At 36.3% G+C, this 18,064-nt stretch overlaps 1 protein-coding gene across 4 annotated transcripts in view; it reads left to right on the top strand.

Moving 5' to 3' along the window:
- DENND4A (DENN domain containing 4A) overlaps nt 1-18,064 on the top strand; it is a 126,732-nt gene that overhangs the window by 83,471 nt on the left and 25,197 nt on the right. For 3 of the 4 annotated variants that reach the window (XM_070377303.1, XM_070377302.1, XM_070377305.1), the window contains 8 exons: nt 4,983-5,116; nt 7,715-7,850; nt 8,198-8,404; nt 8,488-8,616; nt 8,866-9,007; nt 9,396-9,527; nt 11,544-11,660; nt 12,560-12,688. In XM_070377303.1, the coding sequence (XP_070233404.1) occupies nt 4,983-5,116; nt 7,715-7,850; nt 8,198-8,404; nt 8,488-8,616; nt 8,866-9,007; nt 9,396-9,527; nt 11,544-11,660; nt 12,560-12,688 (1,126 nt within the window). The remainder of the gene's footprint in view (nt 1-4,982; nt 5,117-7,714; nt 7,851-8,197; nt 8,405-8,487; nt 8,617-8,865; nt 9,008-9,395; nt 9,528-11,543; nt 11,661-12,559; nt 12,689-18,064) is intronic. The other variant, XM_070377306.1, reaches the window with a different exon arrangement.

The raw sequence follows: 18,064 nt of genomic DNA, 5'->3' as shown, positions 1-18,064 counted from the left end.
TTTCAGTGGTTTAGTGAGAAAGACTCGATGGGAGTTACATGTTTTGATGCCCTGCCTGCCTGCAAATTTCATTATTCTCCCTTAATACTTGATTGCTAGTCTGGTCGGATGTAAAATCTGAAGTCATTACTACATTGTCTTCTGGCCTCAGATGTTATTGTTGAGAATAACACCTAGTCTAGTACTGTCTTTATTTCTGATCTTTTGTGCCTGATCTCTTTTTCTTTCTGGAACCGTTTAAGATCCCTGATCTGAAATCACAAGGATATGCTTGGTGTCAGCCTTCATTTTCGTCTCTGAGTTGGACATATATAGGCCCTTTTAATCTATAACTTGTGGCCTTCAAATTCTGGGGTATTTTCTTTCATATTTTTATTTTTTATAATTTTTTAAAGATTTATTTATTTTCTTGATCGCATCAGGTCTTGGTTGCTGCACGCGGGATCTTCTTCACCTCATGCCACATCTTTTGTCGTGGCACATGGACACTCTAGTTGTGGTGTACAGGCTTAGTTGCTCTGAGGCGTGTGGGATCTTAGTTCCCCAGCAGGGATCGAACCCATGTCCTGTGCACTGCACAGCAGGTTCTTAACCACTGAACCACCAGGAAATTGCTGTGTGTATTTTTTTCCTTTTTAGATTTACTTTCCTCCAATTTCTCTGTTCTCTTTTTCTGAAATATGTATTGTTTGTGTATTGGCCCTCCTGGCCTGATCTTCTTAATTTTCTTTTTTCTTTCTTTTTTGGTGGTTGTTTTCATCTTATTTTCTATCTCTCTGTCATATCTCCACTTTCCAGATGTCTTCAGTTTTATCTTTCAGCCTTTATAGTATACTTTTAACCTCTGTTATCATATTTATAATTGCCATAAGCTCCTTCTCATTCTCTGAATGCTCCCTTCTTATGTGGGTATGTGTTATAGCATCTTCTTGTTTCGTGGATGTAGGCTTATTCATTTTAGTTATTTTGAAGGGTTTTTTCCCCTTTCATTGTCTCTCCTTCTGAGAACCTTTTAATATTTATTTTATTCTTTTTCAAGTTTTTGGCTTTTTGTGTGTGTGATCTTTAGTTGGTATTTGTTACCAAGTATGAGGCACAGAGAACTCAGTGGAGCTCTTTTTAGAAGATGAGACTTGGAGCTTCCTTAGGTATGAGATTGATGATCATAAAGGAACTCAGCTATTTCATTAGAGTCCCTATTTGATCAGTGTCTGTAATTCTTTTAGGCTACGTAGTTTCCCCAAGAGATATCTCCAGTCTTTAGCCTAGAATGCGTAAGCAGGTATTCTCAGAGCTGAGTGGGGAAGGTAGCTAAGATTTTCCACTTGTTGTAACATGTAAGCTTTTACTCATTTCGCCTGTTTTATGGTATTAATCTCCTTCATCTTCCCCAGCTCTGCCTGGCATCCTCAAATGTAAGGCTTCTCTGATTCACTCAGAAAGACCCAACCCAGTTTTCTGCTGCTGGGGAGAGGTCATGGCCTAACTGTGCTGGCTTGGGCAAGGGTCTGCTGGTACTGCTACTGCTAAGTCACTTTAGTCGTGTCCGACTCTGTGTGACCCCATAGACGGCAGCCCACCAGGCTCCCCCGTCCCTGGGATTCTCCAGGCAAGAACACTGGAGTGGGTTGCCATTTCCTTCTCCAGTGCATGAAAGTGAAAAGTGAAAGTGAAGTCGCTCGGTCGTGTCCGACTGGGCAAGGGTCTAGGAGTTCTCAAATGCAGGCATTTAACTAATTCTCCTGATTCAACCCCACTTGCCGTCCTGTCTTCAGGGGCATCATGCTCTTCATCCCTGACCTTTCTGGTGCTCTGTAGAGCCAAATGGCTGACTTTTTGGTTTTTCTTCTCTACCCCCTCCCCAGTGCCAGACATGTGGTTTTCAGCTTTCATAGGTCTCATCAAGCTACTATGCAGCTTCTAAAATGTTTTGAACTCAGCTCTGCTGTTGACTTCTCTCCAGTTCATTTTGCCTTCATTGTTTTTTAATCTCCTTACTCTTGTTTTGGTGAGATTTCAGGAAGGATTGAAGGTAAATAGTTGTGTTTAATTTGTCTTGTCCAACCAGAGGCCTGCATAACCTTTACTCTTTTCATTTTTTTTTCTTTTAATGATTTTTTTTTTTAATTTAAGGCTGTGCAGGGTCTTCGTTGCTACATGGGCTTTTCTCTAGTTGCAGCGAGCAGTCTACTCTCCACTTGTGATGCATGGGCTTCTCGTGGTGGTGGCTCCCCTTGTTGCGGAGCACAGACTCTAAGGTGTGCGGGTTCAGGAGTTGCGGCTCCTGGACCCTAGAGCACAGGCTCAGTAGTTGTGGCATACGGGCTTAGCTGCTCCTAGGCATGTGGGATCTTCCCAAACCAGGGAGGGAACTCTTTACCACTGAGCCACCAGGGAAGCCCTCAGGCATATTTTCGATTCTAGTGTTCCACACTCGTATCTGGTGAGAGAGGCCAGGATCAAGAAGCCTGGGAACTGGGAGTCCTTAGCCACAGTTCTGGCTTTGCCATCAAAAGCTCTGGGGCCTCTGGCAAGCACCTCAGCTTTCTTGGGACTATTTCCTTCCCTCGGTCGTGTCTGACTCTTTGTGACCCCATGGACAGTAGCCCGCCAGGCTCCTCTGTCCATGGGATTTCCCAGGCAAAACTATTGGAGTGGGTTGCCATTTCCTTCTCCATACTCTTTCATTTTTAGTGACTGTATATATCATCTATGTATCATACTTTATTTATTTACTTATTTTTTGTCATGTAGGTGACTTCCAGTTTATTGTTATTGTATGTGTATGTATGTGTGCTCAGTCGTGTCTCTTTGCAACCCCATGGACTATATATAGCCTTCCAGGCTCCTTTGTCCGTGGGATTCTCCAGGCAAGAATACTGGAGTGGGTTGTCATTTCCTCCTCCCAGGGATCTTCCCAACCCAGGGATCAAACCCACGTCTCTTACGTCTCCTGCATTGGCAGGCAGGTTCTTTACCACTAGCATCACCTGGGAAGCCCAAGAACTGAGAGTGTTAGTTGCTCAGTTGTATCCCACTCTTTGCAACCTCATGGTCTGTCCATGGAATTCTCCATGGCAAGAATACTGGAGTGGGTTGCCATTCCCTTTCCAGGGGATCTCTGACCCAGGGATCAAACCCACGTCTCCTGCATTGCAGGTGGATTACTTACCATCTGAGCTACCAGGGAAGCTTATTGCAGTCCTGCAAAAAAAAAAAAAATTTCATACTGATAATTTTTTCTATTAGGTTTTTTCCTTAGAATAGGGAGGAAAGGAATTCCCTGGCAGTCCAGTGGTTAAGGGTCCATACTCCTACTACAGAGGATACAGGTTTGATCCATGGCACAATGCAGCACAGCCCAAGGGGAAAAAAGGATATGGTGGATGTGTTTAAACATAGCTTGCTTTCTAAAAAAGATTGTATCAATTTTGAGTACTAGCTGAGTTTGTGATTACCCAATTTACTATATTTATTATATCACTGCTTGTTTCACTGTATAAAAGTTTTGAAAGGCTAAAAACAAAGGTACCTTCTTTTATAATATACTGATTAATTTTTAAATCCTTGGACAGAATTGAAATAAGTGCTTATCCTAAAAGTAGTATAGTCTTCCTTGTTTACATTTTTATTCTGAACATTTGTTGCTTTTGTAATTTTTATAAAGCAAGTAAAAATAATACATATTCATTATTTTAATTGGAAGACAAATAACAATATAAAGAAGAAAATTATTGCCAGTAATAACACCACCCAGAGGTACCATTTTGATAACTGTGTGTGTGCATCTGTGTGTGTGTGGGAAAGTGTGCACACACAGAAATATATCTGTATAACAGATATAGGCACAGTCTTAAAAAAGTTAGAATCATACTCCCTGTGTGTGTGGTATGTATATATAGATACACATATATATTATTTAGTAGTTTTTTTTATTTTGTGAACATTTTCTCCTGTCATTAATTCTGAAACATGCCTTAATTATTGTCTAGTTCACTATATGGATATACCATTAAAAACATTCTTTAATACCAGAGATTACAGCAGGTAATGCTGTGAAATTATAATCAACAATTTATATAAGACGACTCTGAATGTATCACCTCTTTTTAAAGGTTAGGAAAATGGTAAAAGCTGTTTCTGTCCTGTTCTGGTCTACTCTTCTGTAAATCCTTACTTTAAGATTTAACTTGTTAATAAGACTTACTCTCCATTTATTCCTGTTATGTGACATTAATTCTGTCTAACCTGATAAAATTCTGTGCATTCTATTTTGTCATACGTATGACATCTGGTTTAAATTAATGTGAATATTGTGCTATTTAGTTTATGAGTTCCTTTTGGGAAGTTTAGACTCTATGAAGTTTTTATTTTTATAAATATTACCATACCATAAAGTATCTTGAGGTAACAGACAACTAAAATGCTTTAAATATTGATGTGACTAGAACTTAACACAAATGTGCTTCTACATATACTGGAAGAACATAGGGAAGTTTATTTTACTTAGTCAAAATCAAAGACAGACCCAGTATTCTCAACATACACACGCATGCATGCATGCACATTTAAATATTATTATTTGTTAATATAATAACATTTTAAGGTTCTATTTCTTGAGTAAATTTTCACTATTCAAAATGCAAAACAACATTAAAAGGTAATATATTGGGAAATCTGGGTCCTATTCCATTCTAGTACATTCCCTTCATTTCCTCTTAGCCATATAGATAATTACTTTCTTAAAAAAGTATTTTTGAGTATTTCTTTATGTGAGTACAAGCGAAAACTAAATATGTTGTTATTGTCACTTAATTATCTCAGAGAACTTTCTATAGTAATACACAGAGAACTTGCTCATTCTTTTTTTAAATAGCTTCTTAGTATCTAGTTGTGTAAATGGTTTATTTAACCATTCTCTATAGATGAACACTTGTCTAGTCAATGTATCTTTTTAATATATATATTTTTAACTCCTTCAGGTGGATATGGACAAGAGTGGTGAAGTGCGACTTATAGAATTGGATGAATCTTTCAAAAGTGAACATACTGTTTTTGTAACACCTCCTGAGATCCCCCATCTACCCAATGGTGAAGAACCCCCTTTACAGTACAGGTATTCAAGAGGCAGAATGTTTGAGATTGAAAGAGAGAAGCAATCCATCATCTGTGACGTAGCTTTCTAAGGACTGTGGTATTTTCAAAAATCCAAACTTTACAGATCCCTAATTTTTAGGTGGTAAGCAAGCTTATCCCACATCCATTACTAAGTTTTGAGGTATAAAAAGAAAAAATATATAATTTTGCATGATATAGACTTAGGAACTCTCTATATCTCCATAAGTATATGTTCTCATAAATTTTAAGTTAGGACCCTCCAAAATGTAGCACATTTATTATAGAATTTTGATTTTTGTCTCTAAGATTGGTTTACTCACTTTCATCCCCTCCCCAACACATACTGATTAATGTAACCTTGGTTTACAAAAGGATTATCAGCTATACTTCAATTAAAAAAAAAATATTGATCTAATTTAGAGTTGATATTTGTGACTTTGAGTTTTATGATTTAATTTTTTTAGGCTTTTAATTTTTCCATGAGTTTTAAAGTCAAGGAAATTCAAAACTGTTGGAATTAGTCGTCGTTAATTTAAGAAGTTTGTTCAGACACTGCTAAGTGCTTGGTATATAGACTTGAATGATCGTCTAGTGGGAAAGAGAAAAGCTCTGAGCACAGTGATAGGGTTATGATAGAGGTGGATTTATCATAGTCTATCTAGATATGTATTTTATATATATACACACACACAGATATATACATAACATTTATATATATATGTTATATATATAACATATCTAATATACCATTAAAATGGCAATTCCATCCAGATTTTAAATGATTTTTAAAATTTTCCATAATAATTTCTTATTTTAAAGATTCTAAAACCATTTTATACCTATAATTAAATCATAGTGTGTTTTCATTGAAAAGAAATCTTTCAGGACATCCTCATTTATCACTGGGATTAAATTCTTCCTTTTACAAGTGGTGTAACTGATGTTTTGAATATTGATGAATTCATAAGCTACCTGATTCCTACCCTTCATTTTTATCTATTGCTGATGTTGCTCATATAATTTTTTAAAAGTCTGCCTTTTCTCAAAGACATTTAAAATATTTCTGATAGTTTCTCTTTCTTTTTCTTTCTAAATGAGATCTCATTTCTTTTTTCTGTTTTGTACGTTATACTTCTAAGAGACATCTTTTGGTATATTTCATTAATACAGTTTTGTTTTTCTTTTTATTTTTGTAGTTTGGCTTTAATTATTTAATTTAAAATTTGCCTTTAGATTTAGTCCTTTAAAAGGAATACTACTTATTTTTAAAAGTTCTCATTTTTTAAAAGAGCCTGTCATTTTTTTTCCTTGAGACTACTAATATGATTTTGGTGTAATCATACCCATCATTGGAAATAAACTTAAATGTCTTTAATGGGCACAGTGGATCTTGTTAGTAAGAGGTAGTAATTCTTATATATCCTTACATAGTCTGTCTAAAATGATAAGACAGTAAGTTTCCATAAGATGTACTGTGTGTCTTATTATCACACCATCTACATACAGTGAACTTTTTTAAGGGACATGATTTTACTGAACTTTGCTATTTTATTCCTACTTAATATTCAGTCATTACTAATAGCTTCTTGTTCTGTTGGGTTTGCCTATAATAACATATAATAGATACAGTTTATCTTTTATTATAGTTAGTTTTTTTCTTAGGTAATTAAAACTCTTTATATGCCTTTAAGAATAATCTAAAGTAGGATAGGTTTGCTCCTCAGAGGCTTCTTCTGTTGTTCTTAGCATTGCTTTTACCCAGCTGCTGCTACCTTTTTTTCCATTTGTTAGTATTTGTTTGTTTGTGCGGGGCCCCAGCTGTAGCACGTAGTATCTGTAGTTTCAGCATGTGGGATCTTGCTCTCCAATCCAGGATCAAACCTGGGCCCACTGTATTGAGAACGTGGAGCCCCAGTCACTGGACCACCAGGGAGGTCCCTGCTGCTCCCTTTTAAATGCCCAGACACACTACGCCAGCACCAAATTAGGTCCACCTCCTCACAGTCACCCAGTCTAATCTTTTCTTCCTATTCTCCAACTTCTTCAATTTTCTTTCTCATAAATGAGGCCCTGAATCTACTTCGCTAACCTGATAAATCCTTTCATAATAATGTGAGAGCTTGTCCTGGTTGACTTATATTATTTGCGTTTTTTAAGAGGAAAGTTCTATAGTAATATGTTAATCCAAGCAATGATATTAATAACTCTCCTGTCTGAAAAAGTATCGATTTGGTGGGCCTTTTACCCATTCTCATATTATCTCATATGTTTGCTGTTTATCTGCATGAATACTCGTAAAATTTGTTTGAGTTACTTTGGAGTTTGATGTCAAGTTTAGCAAAATTTAAATGTGTTTCACTTTTTTCTCTCCAAAATATATCCTTGAATATGTATTTGGCTATTACATTTTTAGCTATTATAGTAAGAAAAGCATCACTAGTATGAATATTTGTTGATTATATATCAAACCCTTATGGAGGAAGACTGTTAAAATAAGTTAAAATGAGTTAAGAGGTTATTGGTCATAATTTGTTTAGCTTGTAACCAGTATGATCATCTATATGTGCTTGAGTTTTTCTTTTCTTTTCAAAAACAGCTATAATGGATTTCCAGTTCTTAGGAACAATTTATTTGAGAGACCTGAAGGATTTCTGCAAACACGAAAGAGCAAATTGCCTTCAAAATCAAGTAGTCCTAGTAGCCCTTCTCCCATGTTCAGAAGAACGAAACAGGTGCTTTGATGATCTTGTATTCTTCACGTAATCACGCAGTAGAACAAAAATGAATATGACACTCTTCCTCCCGTATAGTACTACCCCACATTATGCTCCCTGAAGCATTGTGAAGAAAATGTAGAATAATCTGACTTCAAAAAATTAACCAGTTCTCTTGTCCTCGAACTTTATTTTACATATTGTATAATACAGATTAAAGCAGAGGCTTGAATATTTATTAATTATAGACAGATGTTAGGGAAACATTATAAAAGCATGTGAGTTACACTTGTTCAGCCTTCAGTTAAATAAGGATATTTTAAGTATGTAAGTTTATTAATAAGATCCTTGCATTTTTTTTCCAGGAAATTAAATCAGCCCATAAAATTGCCAAGAGATATTCTTCCATTCCTCAGATGTGGTCTAGGTGTCTACTGCGTCACTGTTACGGACTCTGGTTTATTTGTCTCCCAGCTTATGTGAAAGTATGCCATTCAAAAGTCAGGGCTCTGAAAACAGCATATGATGTACTCAAAAAAATGCAGTCAAAGAAGATGGATCCACCTGATGAGGTAACAATTATCCATATTATTTTGTTCAAGATTTATGTACATAGATATTTTGCTGCTGTACACTCAAAACGGCTGTGTTCCAGGTGTGCTACCGCATTCTCATGCAGCTCTGCGGACAGTATGATCAGCCAGTGCTTGCAGTTCGAGTGCTTTTTGAAATGCAGAAAGCTGGTATTGACCCAAATGCTATTACTTATGGCTATTATAATAAGGTAATTACTTTGACTTAAATATAACTTTTGTCATTTTACAACCTTAGTTTAATGGCAGAAATAAGTGATGCCGGGGTTTTGTGGTATTTATTTTAGAGTATCTAAAATATACTTTGCAAATTGAAAATAAGATTTTTTGTTCTATTTTGGGTTGTAAAGTGTGTTTATTCTTTAGATTAACTCTAGAGCTAATGAATGTTCATTTATAAAAATTATTTCACTAATTATTTTATTTTGTTGACTGAATAGGCTGTTTTGGAAAGTACTTGGCCTTCAAGGAGTCGTAGTGGATATTTTCTTTGGACAAAAGTGAGAAATGTTGTTTTAGGAGTAGCACAGTTCAAAAGAGCTTTAAAGAAGCATGCAAATTTATCTCAAACAGCTCTCTCAGGTAATTACAGGTTTTTAAGGGATGTACATGTTGTACTTTTTCTTTAAAATTAATTGACTAGTTATAATGTACACTATTTGGAAATTTCAGTGTTTCAAAATAATGTTTTCTGGTTTTTATTGTCATTAAGCAAATGCTAATATTATTCTTACCATTTAAAAAGTACCAAATTTTACTGTTTTTTCTTGTAACTGTTATCAACCTTTGGTGGTCTTGTTTTAGTGTTCGTTAGTATTCATGATAGGCTTCTTTGCTGTAGTTGTATTTTGCTAATTATGAGACAGTCTTCATGATCAGTATTAGTAGATTGTTAGCTTGAACAACAAACTAATATGTATTTTTGGTTATCTCCCTGAGTAGTAAAGTGCTGTCAAATTGTGTTCTTAAGCAGATGGCAGTGACCTGGATGCTGTTAGCCATGGCAGCATGGATAGTGGCCATGGGACGCACGCTGTGGAGCAGGCGCCGTGTAGTACAGGTTCAATCAAAGCGTATGCTTCCGATGATAGATCTAGTACAGGTTTGTGTGTGCTTATGTATACATTTATTGCAATCCATTTTAAGAACTAAGTTTGCTATCCTGTCTTTTTTAGATTTTAATTTTCAATGGTATATTTAATTGTCTTTTTAAAGTTTATATGGTAGGCATTTGACAGTATATTTAATAACTATGCAATTTTATGCATTCTCTACTTGAGTCAAAATGAAAGGTTAAGAGAGTTTATTTGAGTTTTTAGCCCATGATAATCCAATTAACTCTGAATAGCACAGAGGTCTCTTTATCATATCCTATTCTTAGGATAAGTTCTTTGTATTAGGAGCATGTTATGAGAGTTTTTTTTTATGTTATTAGGGTTTGAAAGAAAGAAACTTAGATCCCTAATCTGAGTTAATAGTACCATATCAGTTTCAGTTTCCAGGATTCAACAGTGTTCTGTGTTTCATGCAAGATATTATCATTGGGGGAAGCTGGGTAAAGGGTACAGAAGAACTCTTCCTACTGTATTATTTTTGCAACTTCTTGTGAGTTTTAATCTATATTAAAAATCACAATAAAAAATTTAAACATATTTAAAACTTACAGCATTCTAGCACTGAAGATAGCATTACTTTCATTAAAAGATTTGTATGTAAGCTTCCTGTAAGTGTTATGAAAACTAACGCACATAAAAAATATATTATTTGAATAATTCTGCCCTTTTCATTTGTACATTATAAAAAATTAGACATGATTTTTGAATATAGTGTAAGAGCTTCATATTAATGAGCAGAAACTTTAAACTTAAAAATCCAAGCATTAATAATAAAACATGAAGACTTATGGCTCTGCAAATTTTAACATTATTTTGGTTTATCTCTTTTTACGTGTACTTTTGAGAGTAATAAATATAAGCTGTGTACATTGAAATGTCATTTTCGTAGTTCTTCCTTGGCTGGCTTTGTTTCTTGTTCATGCGATTGTGAATTTAATCAGAGTTGTAGTAGTCATCCTCAGGCATTATTAGCTCTTAAAAATGAAGAGCTCCGTCTTTTAACTAATGGCCTTTAAAAAGGATATCTGCAGTGAAGAACCTAATGAAACCTTGGATTTTATCAAGATTATATTTATATTTTTTAATTTGTTGTTTCTTTGGAAATAGAGCTGAAACTTTGATTAGAAAAAAATACAAACTCAAAATTATAAAAAAGATATTAAGGTAAACACCTAATGATAATACAGTTTCTTTAAGCAGTTCTTTGCAAGTTTATAAAATCATTTTATGTGTGGCCTCTCATATAACAGCCTTTTACATTATACCTCTGGGAACTTGAGAGTCAAAGAGAAAGGTTAAGTGGTTTACTTAAAATCATGTCTCCTAAGATCAAGAACTAGGATTCAAAACCTTATGTTTTGATGCCAGTCTAGTGAGAACAATTTGCTGAAAGTTATAGAGTGCCTCTTTAATAGAAGTGTATTAGAAGTTTTCTTATATTGTTGCAACATTTGCTTAATAAATGTAACACTAGATTTTTTCCTCATTCCCATGTATTTGCACTCATGTGCAGTTCAGTAATTATTCAGTTGAATTTTCAGAGAACTAATTATGTATCAACAAGTTTAAACAGGCCCATTTTTTGGTAAGCTCTTTTAGACATCTGGCTTCAGTGATCTGTGTGTGGGTGTTCTATTAAGAGTTCTCTACAGATTTTTCTTCTCCACTGCTTAGTTGGATCTCAGACCTTCACCTAGAAAGGTCATGGACTTGAATAAAGAATGTTTGGTTTGTCTGTGTCTTTTGGAGCCCAGATAGTAGTGTAAACACACATAGTTACTTTTGACTACAATGTGGAGACAAAAATAAATGTGATCATTTTGTGATCATTCCTTTCTTACATTAATAGAGATGAGGAAGAGCTAACAAAATAATGCTTTCAATTGGAAGTTATCCAGAAAACTTTCTATGAGTAAACCTAAATACCAATGTGTATTTTCTAATCCAGTTTCTCTTATTAAAGAATTTTATGATAAACAACATAGGGTTTTTTCCTTTTCCAGGTGGCCAGTCTGACCTTGGATATAATTCGTTATCTAAGGATGAAGTTAGAAGAGGGGATACATCCACTGAGGACATTCAAGAAGAAAAAGATAAGAAAGGGAGTGATTCTAGTTCCTGTAGGTTCTAAGTTGATATGGTATAAAATTGTGAGATTACATTAATAGAAAATTCAAGTCACTTTGTGTCAAAGTACTAATTTTGTTTTTTACTTTCCCATGGAAACTCCTCTTTCCTCACATTATAAGCCCTCTCCACCACCTAACATTCCAGCATGTAAATGCCTTATGTGTGAAGTGTGTGGTCTCAGTGGCAAAACACTCTCCAATCAAATACTATTCTTATAGTAGAAATACGTATTTCTTCAAACAGTGGCTTTTTCCTGGGGCTTAATATTTTTACTTAATGCTTTTATTAATGGACTGTGATTTATATTTTTCTCACTTACGTCTCCCCATAAAAAGCAGTGTTTAGTAACTAAAGAATAAATAGAAAAGGCATGCATTGTATGTGTGGACCTCATGCATGACCAGTATTTAGCTGTTTGATACACACCTTGATGACTCAAATGACATCACTTATTTCTGATTGACAAATAGATACAGAGGTCTTCAATATTTTCTTACCACTTTTTTTTGGGTGGAACTATTTAGAACTAAAAGCCACTTCTCCTTATGGCTCCATTGATGTGTATGCTATGCTATGCTAAGTCACTTCAGTCGTGTCCGACTCCGTGCGATCCCATAGACGGCAGCCCACCAGGCTCCCCTGTTCCTGGGATTCTCCAGGCAAGAACACTGGAGTGGGTTGCCATTTCCTTCTCCAATGCATGAAAGTGAAAAGTGAAAGTGAAGTCGCTCAGTCGTGTCCGACTCCTAGCGACCCCGTGGATTGCAGCCTACCAGGCTCCTCCGTCCATGGGATTTTCCAAGCAAGAGTACTGGAGTGGGGTGCCATTGCCTTCTCCGATTGATGCGTATAGATTACATCTAAACAAATTGCATTTTAATCTTTACAGTGTCAGAGTGCGAGAGTGCAAAGGGAAGTGCCGACTGTCTTCCTAAGCTCGGTTATCAAAGTTCTTCCAGTATAGTTCGCCTCAATGGTACAAGTAACAGTGCTGATAAAATATCAGGAGAAAGCACAGGTAAGTTGAATAGTATCCTCCTGTTATGTGCAGAATAACTTGTGTCTGTATTTCTAGTGACTTTTTTTTAAATTCTATTTTATTTTTAAACTTTACAATATTGTATTAGTTTTGCCAAATATCGAAATGAATCCACCACAGGTATACCTGTGTTCCCCATCCTGAACCCTCCTCCCTCCCCATACCCTCCCTCTGGGTCGTCCCAGTGCACCAGCCCCAAGCATCCAGTATCGTGCATCGAACCTGGACTGGCGACTCGTTTCATACATGATATTATACATGTTTCAATGCCATTCTCCCAAATCTCCCCACCTTCTCCCTCCCCCACAGAGTCCATAAGACTGATCTATACATCAGTGTCTCTTTTGCTGTCTCGTACACAGGGTTATTGTTACCATATTTCTAAATTCCATATATATGCATTAGTATACTGTATTGGTGTTTTTCTTTCTGGCTTACTTCACTCTGTATAATAGGCTCCAGTTTCATCCACCTCATTAGAACTAATTCAAATGTATTCTTTTTAATGGCTGAGTAATACTCCATTGTGTATATGTACCACAGCTTTCTTATCCATTCATCTGCTGATGGGCATCTAGGTTGCTTCCATGTCCTGGCTATTATAAACAGTGCTGCGATGAACATTGGGGTACACGTGTCTCTTTCCCTTCTGGTTTCCTCAGTGTGTATGCCCAGCAGTGGGATTGCTGGATCATAAGGCAGTTCTATTTCCAGTTTTTTAAGGAATCTCCACACTGTTCTCCATAGTGGCTGTACTAGTTTGCATTCCCACCAATAGTGTAAGAGGCTTCCCTTTTCTCCACACCCTCTCCAGCATTTATTGCTTATAGACTTTTGGATCACAGCCATTCTGACTGGTGTGAAATGGTACCTCATAGTGGTTTTGATTTGCATTTCTCTGATAATGAGTGATGTTGAGCATCTTTTCATGTGTTTGTTAGCCATCTGTATGTCTTCTTTGGAGAAATGTCTATTTAGTTCTTTGGCCCATTTTTTGATTGGGTCATTTATTTTTCTGGAGTTGAGCTGTAGGAGTTGCTTGTATATTTTTGAGATTAGTTGTTTGTCAGTTGCTTCATTTGCTATTATTTTCTCCCATTCTGAAGGCTGCCTTTTCACCTTGCTAATAGTTTTCCTTTGTTGTTCAGAAGCTTTTAAGTTTAATTAGGTCCCATTTGTTTATTTTTGCTTTTATTTCCAATATTCTGGGAGGTGGGTCATAGAGGATCCTGCTGTGATGTATGTCGGAGGGTGTTTTGCCTATGTTCTCCTCTAGGAGTTTTATAGTTTCTGGTCTTACATTGAGATCCTTAATCCATTTTGAATTTATTTTTGTGTATGGTGTTAGAAAGTGTTCTAGTTTCATTCTTTTACAAGTAGTTGACCAGTTTTCCCAGCACCACTTGTTAAAGAGATTGTCTTTAATCCATTGTATATTCTTGCCTCCTTTGTCAAAGATAAGGTGTCCATATGTGCGTGGATTTATCTCTGGGCTTTCTATTTTGTTCCATTGATCAATATTTCTGTCTTTGTGCCAGTACCATACTGTCTTGATAACTGTGGCTTTGTAATAGAGCCTGAAGTCAGGTAGGTTGATTCCTCCAGTTCCATTCTTCTTTCTCAAGATAGCTTTGGCTATTCGAGGTTTTTTGTATTTCCATACAAATTGTGAAATTATTTGTTCTAGCTCTGTGAAGAATACCGTTGGTAGCTTGATAGGGATTGCATTGAATCTATAAATTGCTTTGGGTAGTATACTCATTTTCACTATATTGATTCTTCCCATCCATGAACATGGTATATTTCTCCATCTATTAGTGTCCTCTTTGATTTCTTTTACCAGTGTTTTATAGTTTTCTATATATAGGTCTTTAGTTTCTTTAGGTAGATATATTCCTAAGTATTTTATTCTTTCCGTTGCAATGGTGAATGGAATTGTTTCCTTAATTTCTCTTTCTGTTTTCTCATTATTAGTGTATAGGAATGCAAGGGATTTCTGTGTGTTGATTTTATATCCTGCAACTTTACTATAATCATTGATTAGTTCTAGTAATTTTCTGGTGGGTGACTATTTTTTTAAAGTCTGAATTCTCTAAGGTTTTTTTTTTTTTTTTTTTTTTAATATTTGTGCCGCCTCTCAATAGTACAGTTTAGTAGTTTAAATTCTGTTTTATACTACAGTTTGTTCAAGCTTTATTATAACAAAGAAAGGGGACATACTTACAAGCCACAAACCATCTTTTGAGTTTAGAATGTGGGAAGTTTTGGAGAGGGGAAATGGGAAGCAAGTAATATGATCAGTTCTGAGGGTACTATGCATCTCCCCAGTTTTTAAATGAGTTCCTTAGTCTTTGTATTATTCCTGGTTTTCAGAGGCAAAAGGACAGTTCTTCAGATAGTTTAGATAAGAATACGTAATATTTTTTCTTTCCAAAGCACTTCATATATAGTATTTTGTATTTATTATTATAGCAGTGCTTATATTAGTGAGAGAGGAAATATTAGCACTCTTTCAAAGATGAGAAAACTCAGGCATAGTCAAACTATTGGCATGTCACATAAGTTATCAATTAGTTAATGGAAAAATCATTTTAGGATCCTGGATATATTTGGTCTCACAAACTTAGGGAACAAAACAGACCTAAGATTCAGTGTTTCTAGTGTTTCAGTCTGATTTCATAATTATTTTATTTTTGTATTAGCTCAACTCTGCATCATTTTAACTTAAACCGTTATTGAAGGACCTGTGCTGTGAAGGCTGAGCTATCTCTGTAAGCGGCCCTGCTGCTGTGATGTTTGTTTTTCTGCAGCATAAGTAGATATACCTCTCCTTCAGGGGTGAGCAAACTGTGGCCCACGGGCCAGAGTGGGCCTGCAGCCTGGTTTTTGTACAGGTCCACAAGCAAAGAATGGTTTTTCACACTTTTAAATGGTAAAAAAAATCAAGAAGATTACTGTTGATTTTGTGACACATGAAAGTTAAATGAATCACAGTTCAGTGTTCATAAACAAAGGCTGATTGGCGCACAGCCAGCTCATTTGCTTCTGTCTTGTCTATGGCTGCTTTGGTACTGTGTCAGCAGAGCTGAGGAGTCGCCACAGAGGCTGTATGGCCTGCAGAGGGTAAAATATTTACTGTCTGGCCCTTGACAGAAAAAGTGTGCAGACCCCTGCTGCAGCTATTAAAAAAAAAAAAGTGTTAAATGATCTATAACTGTCTTTCTTCACATTTCTTTGTTAGATAATTGTTATAACTTAAAGATTAAAAATTGTTTCATTGGTATCGTATAATTGCTTCACAACCATTTAGTTCTTCCTAATCACTGTCTAATTTTGATTCTTAATAACTGGCCTTTGGTAATCTTTGCTTTCTTGTTCTTTTGTTCCTTTCTGTTCATGCTTGCGGTTTTCTTAGATCTATTTTTATGAACTTTCTGTTTTCACATGATTGTCAACAAACCTGTGTTTCTGACATTTTGTCAGAGTCATCAGCGTCTGACTCAGCATATGGCTTTTGATTTTGCCCTCTGTGCTGAACAAGTCACTTTTTTATAGCCTGTGATAGGTTTCCTAGGTATGAACTGGAGTTGTTAGTTTATCCTTAAGATTTTTGACTTGAAAACTTTTCTGTTAAGTACTTGGGGCTTATCACTCCTACCAAAGACTCTATGTGGGACTTATAGGAATACTTAACTTTTCTGCATCTTTTTTCTTGTATACCAGTACTCCTAGGGTTCAAAACACCTTTCAAGTTTCTTCATGTTTTGCAGTGCAGTATGTGTATATTTTATTTATATCATTACATAAATAAATGACAGCTTCCAAAAGATGTGGGAATGGAATAACCAAAGACATGTTTTAATGTTTATCTTGGGTAACATTTTAAAAAATAACTTTCTTTGTCTTTGGCTATGCTAGGTCTTCGTTGCTGGGTGGGTTTTTCTCTAGTTGCGGTGTGCAGGCTTCTCATTGCAGTGGCTTCTCTTGTTGCAGAGCACAGGCTTAGTGCACGCGGACTTCAGCAGTTACGCTCCTGGTCTAGAACACAGGCTTCGTAGTTGCGGCACCTAGGCTTAGTTGCTCCGCTGCGTGTGAAATCTTTCAGGACGGAGATCAAACCCAAGTCTCCTCCATTGGTAGGCAGTTTCTGTACCGCTGAGCCACCAGGGAAGCCCAGGAATTTTAACATTTTGATAAATGCATACTGAATTACTGAGAGTTCAAGCACAAAAAAATTTACTCTGAAGTGAAACATACTCTAAACTTGAAAACATACTTTGATATTTGTTTTTAGGCCTCATTCTGCCTTAAGTGTGTTTTAGCTTTTTATCTTTAGGCACTACATTTAGCTATAACGTGTCATATTGTAATATATTATGCTGAGTTATATTCTGGGTTGGTCTGTTGGCTGCAGTTGTTTCCCAGAAGACAGTATTCATTCAGCGATATTTTTTTTTTTTTTTTTTTGCACACCTATTACCTGCTACCATGTGCCAGGTGCTACCTAGGATATAGTAAAGAATAAAAAATAAACATGGTCCCAGACTTCATAGAGAAACACATGGAAGGGATGAGAAAACATTAATCAAATAATTAAGTAAATGTGAAAACACCCTGATGTTAAAGCCTGTCAAGAAGGGTGAGAGCATGGAATAGGCTAGCCTGGCTTTAGGGGACATGGGTCAAGAAGGCTTCCTTGGTAATATGGTTTTGAGCTTACGTCTGAAGAATGAAGAGAAAATCAATGAGGCTGTGGGCTTTCCAGGTGACTTACTGGTAAAGAGTCTGCTGACTGGTGCAGGAGACACAGTAGGCACTTCTGGGTTCGGAAGATGCCCTGGAGGAGGAAATGGCAACCCATTCCAGCATTCTTGCCTGGACGATCCCATAAACAGAGGAGTCTGGTGGGCTAGAGTCCATGGGGTCACAAAGAGTTGGACACGACTGAGCACCTGAGCACACAGGAGTTCTGAAGGAGAAATCGAAATGGAGCATTCCAAGCAATGGGAAGCAATGTGTCAAGACTGTATAGTAGGAAGGGATTACAGCTTGTTCACAGAGCTAAAGAAGGGCAACCCCTGGACTAGAGCAGCATCCAGCCTAGTCTGGTAGAATTTAGCATGTATATCAACTTAGAATCAGATAAACTATTGTGTAAATGGCCAAACAGTAAATATTTTTGCTTTACAGGCCACATACAGTCTCTATTGCCTGTTCTATTTTTAAAATTTATTATTATTTTTGGCTGTGCTGGGTTTTGCTGAAGCGCACTGAGTCTTCCTTGCTGTGCACAAGCTTCCTGGATTGTGACAAGTGGGGTTTCGCTCTCGTTGCAGTGCGTAGGCTTCTTGTGGT

This window comes from Bos mutus, chromosome 10 (genome assembly GCF_027580195.1).
Source record: "Bos mutus isolate GX-2022 chromosome 10, NWIPB_WYAK_1.1, whole genome shotgun sequence".
In the NCBI taxonomy this organism is placed as follows: Eukaryota; Metazoa; Chordata; class Mammalia; order Artiodactyla; family Bovidae; genus Bos; species Bos mutus.
Note: the sequence above shows the minus strand (reverse complement) of the source record. Positions and strands in the feature narration are given on the sequence as shown.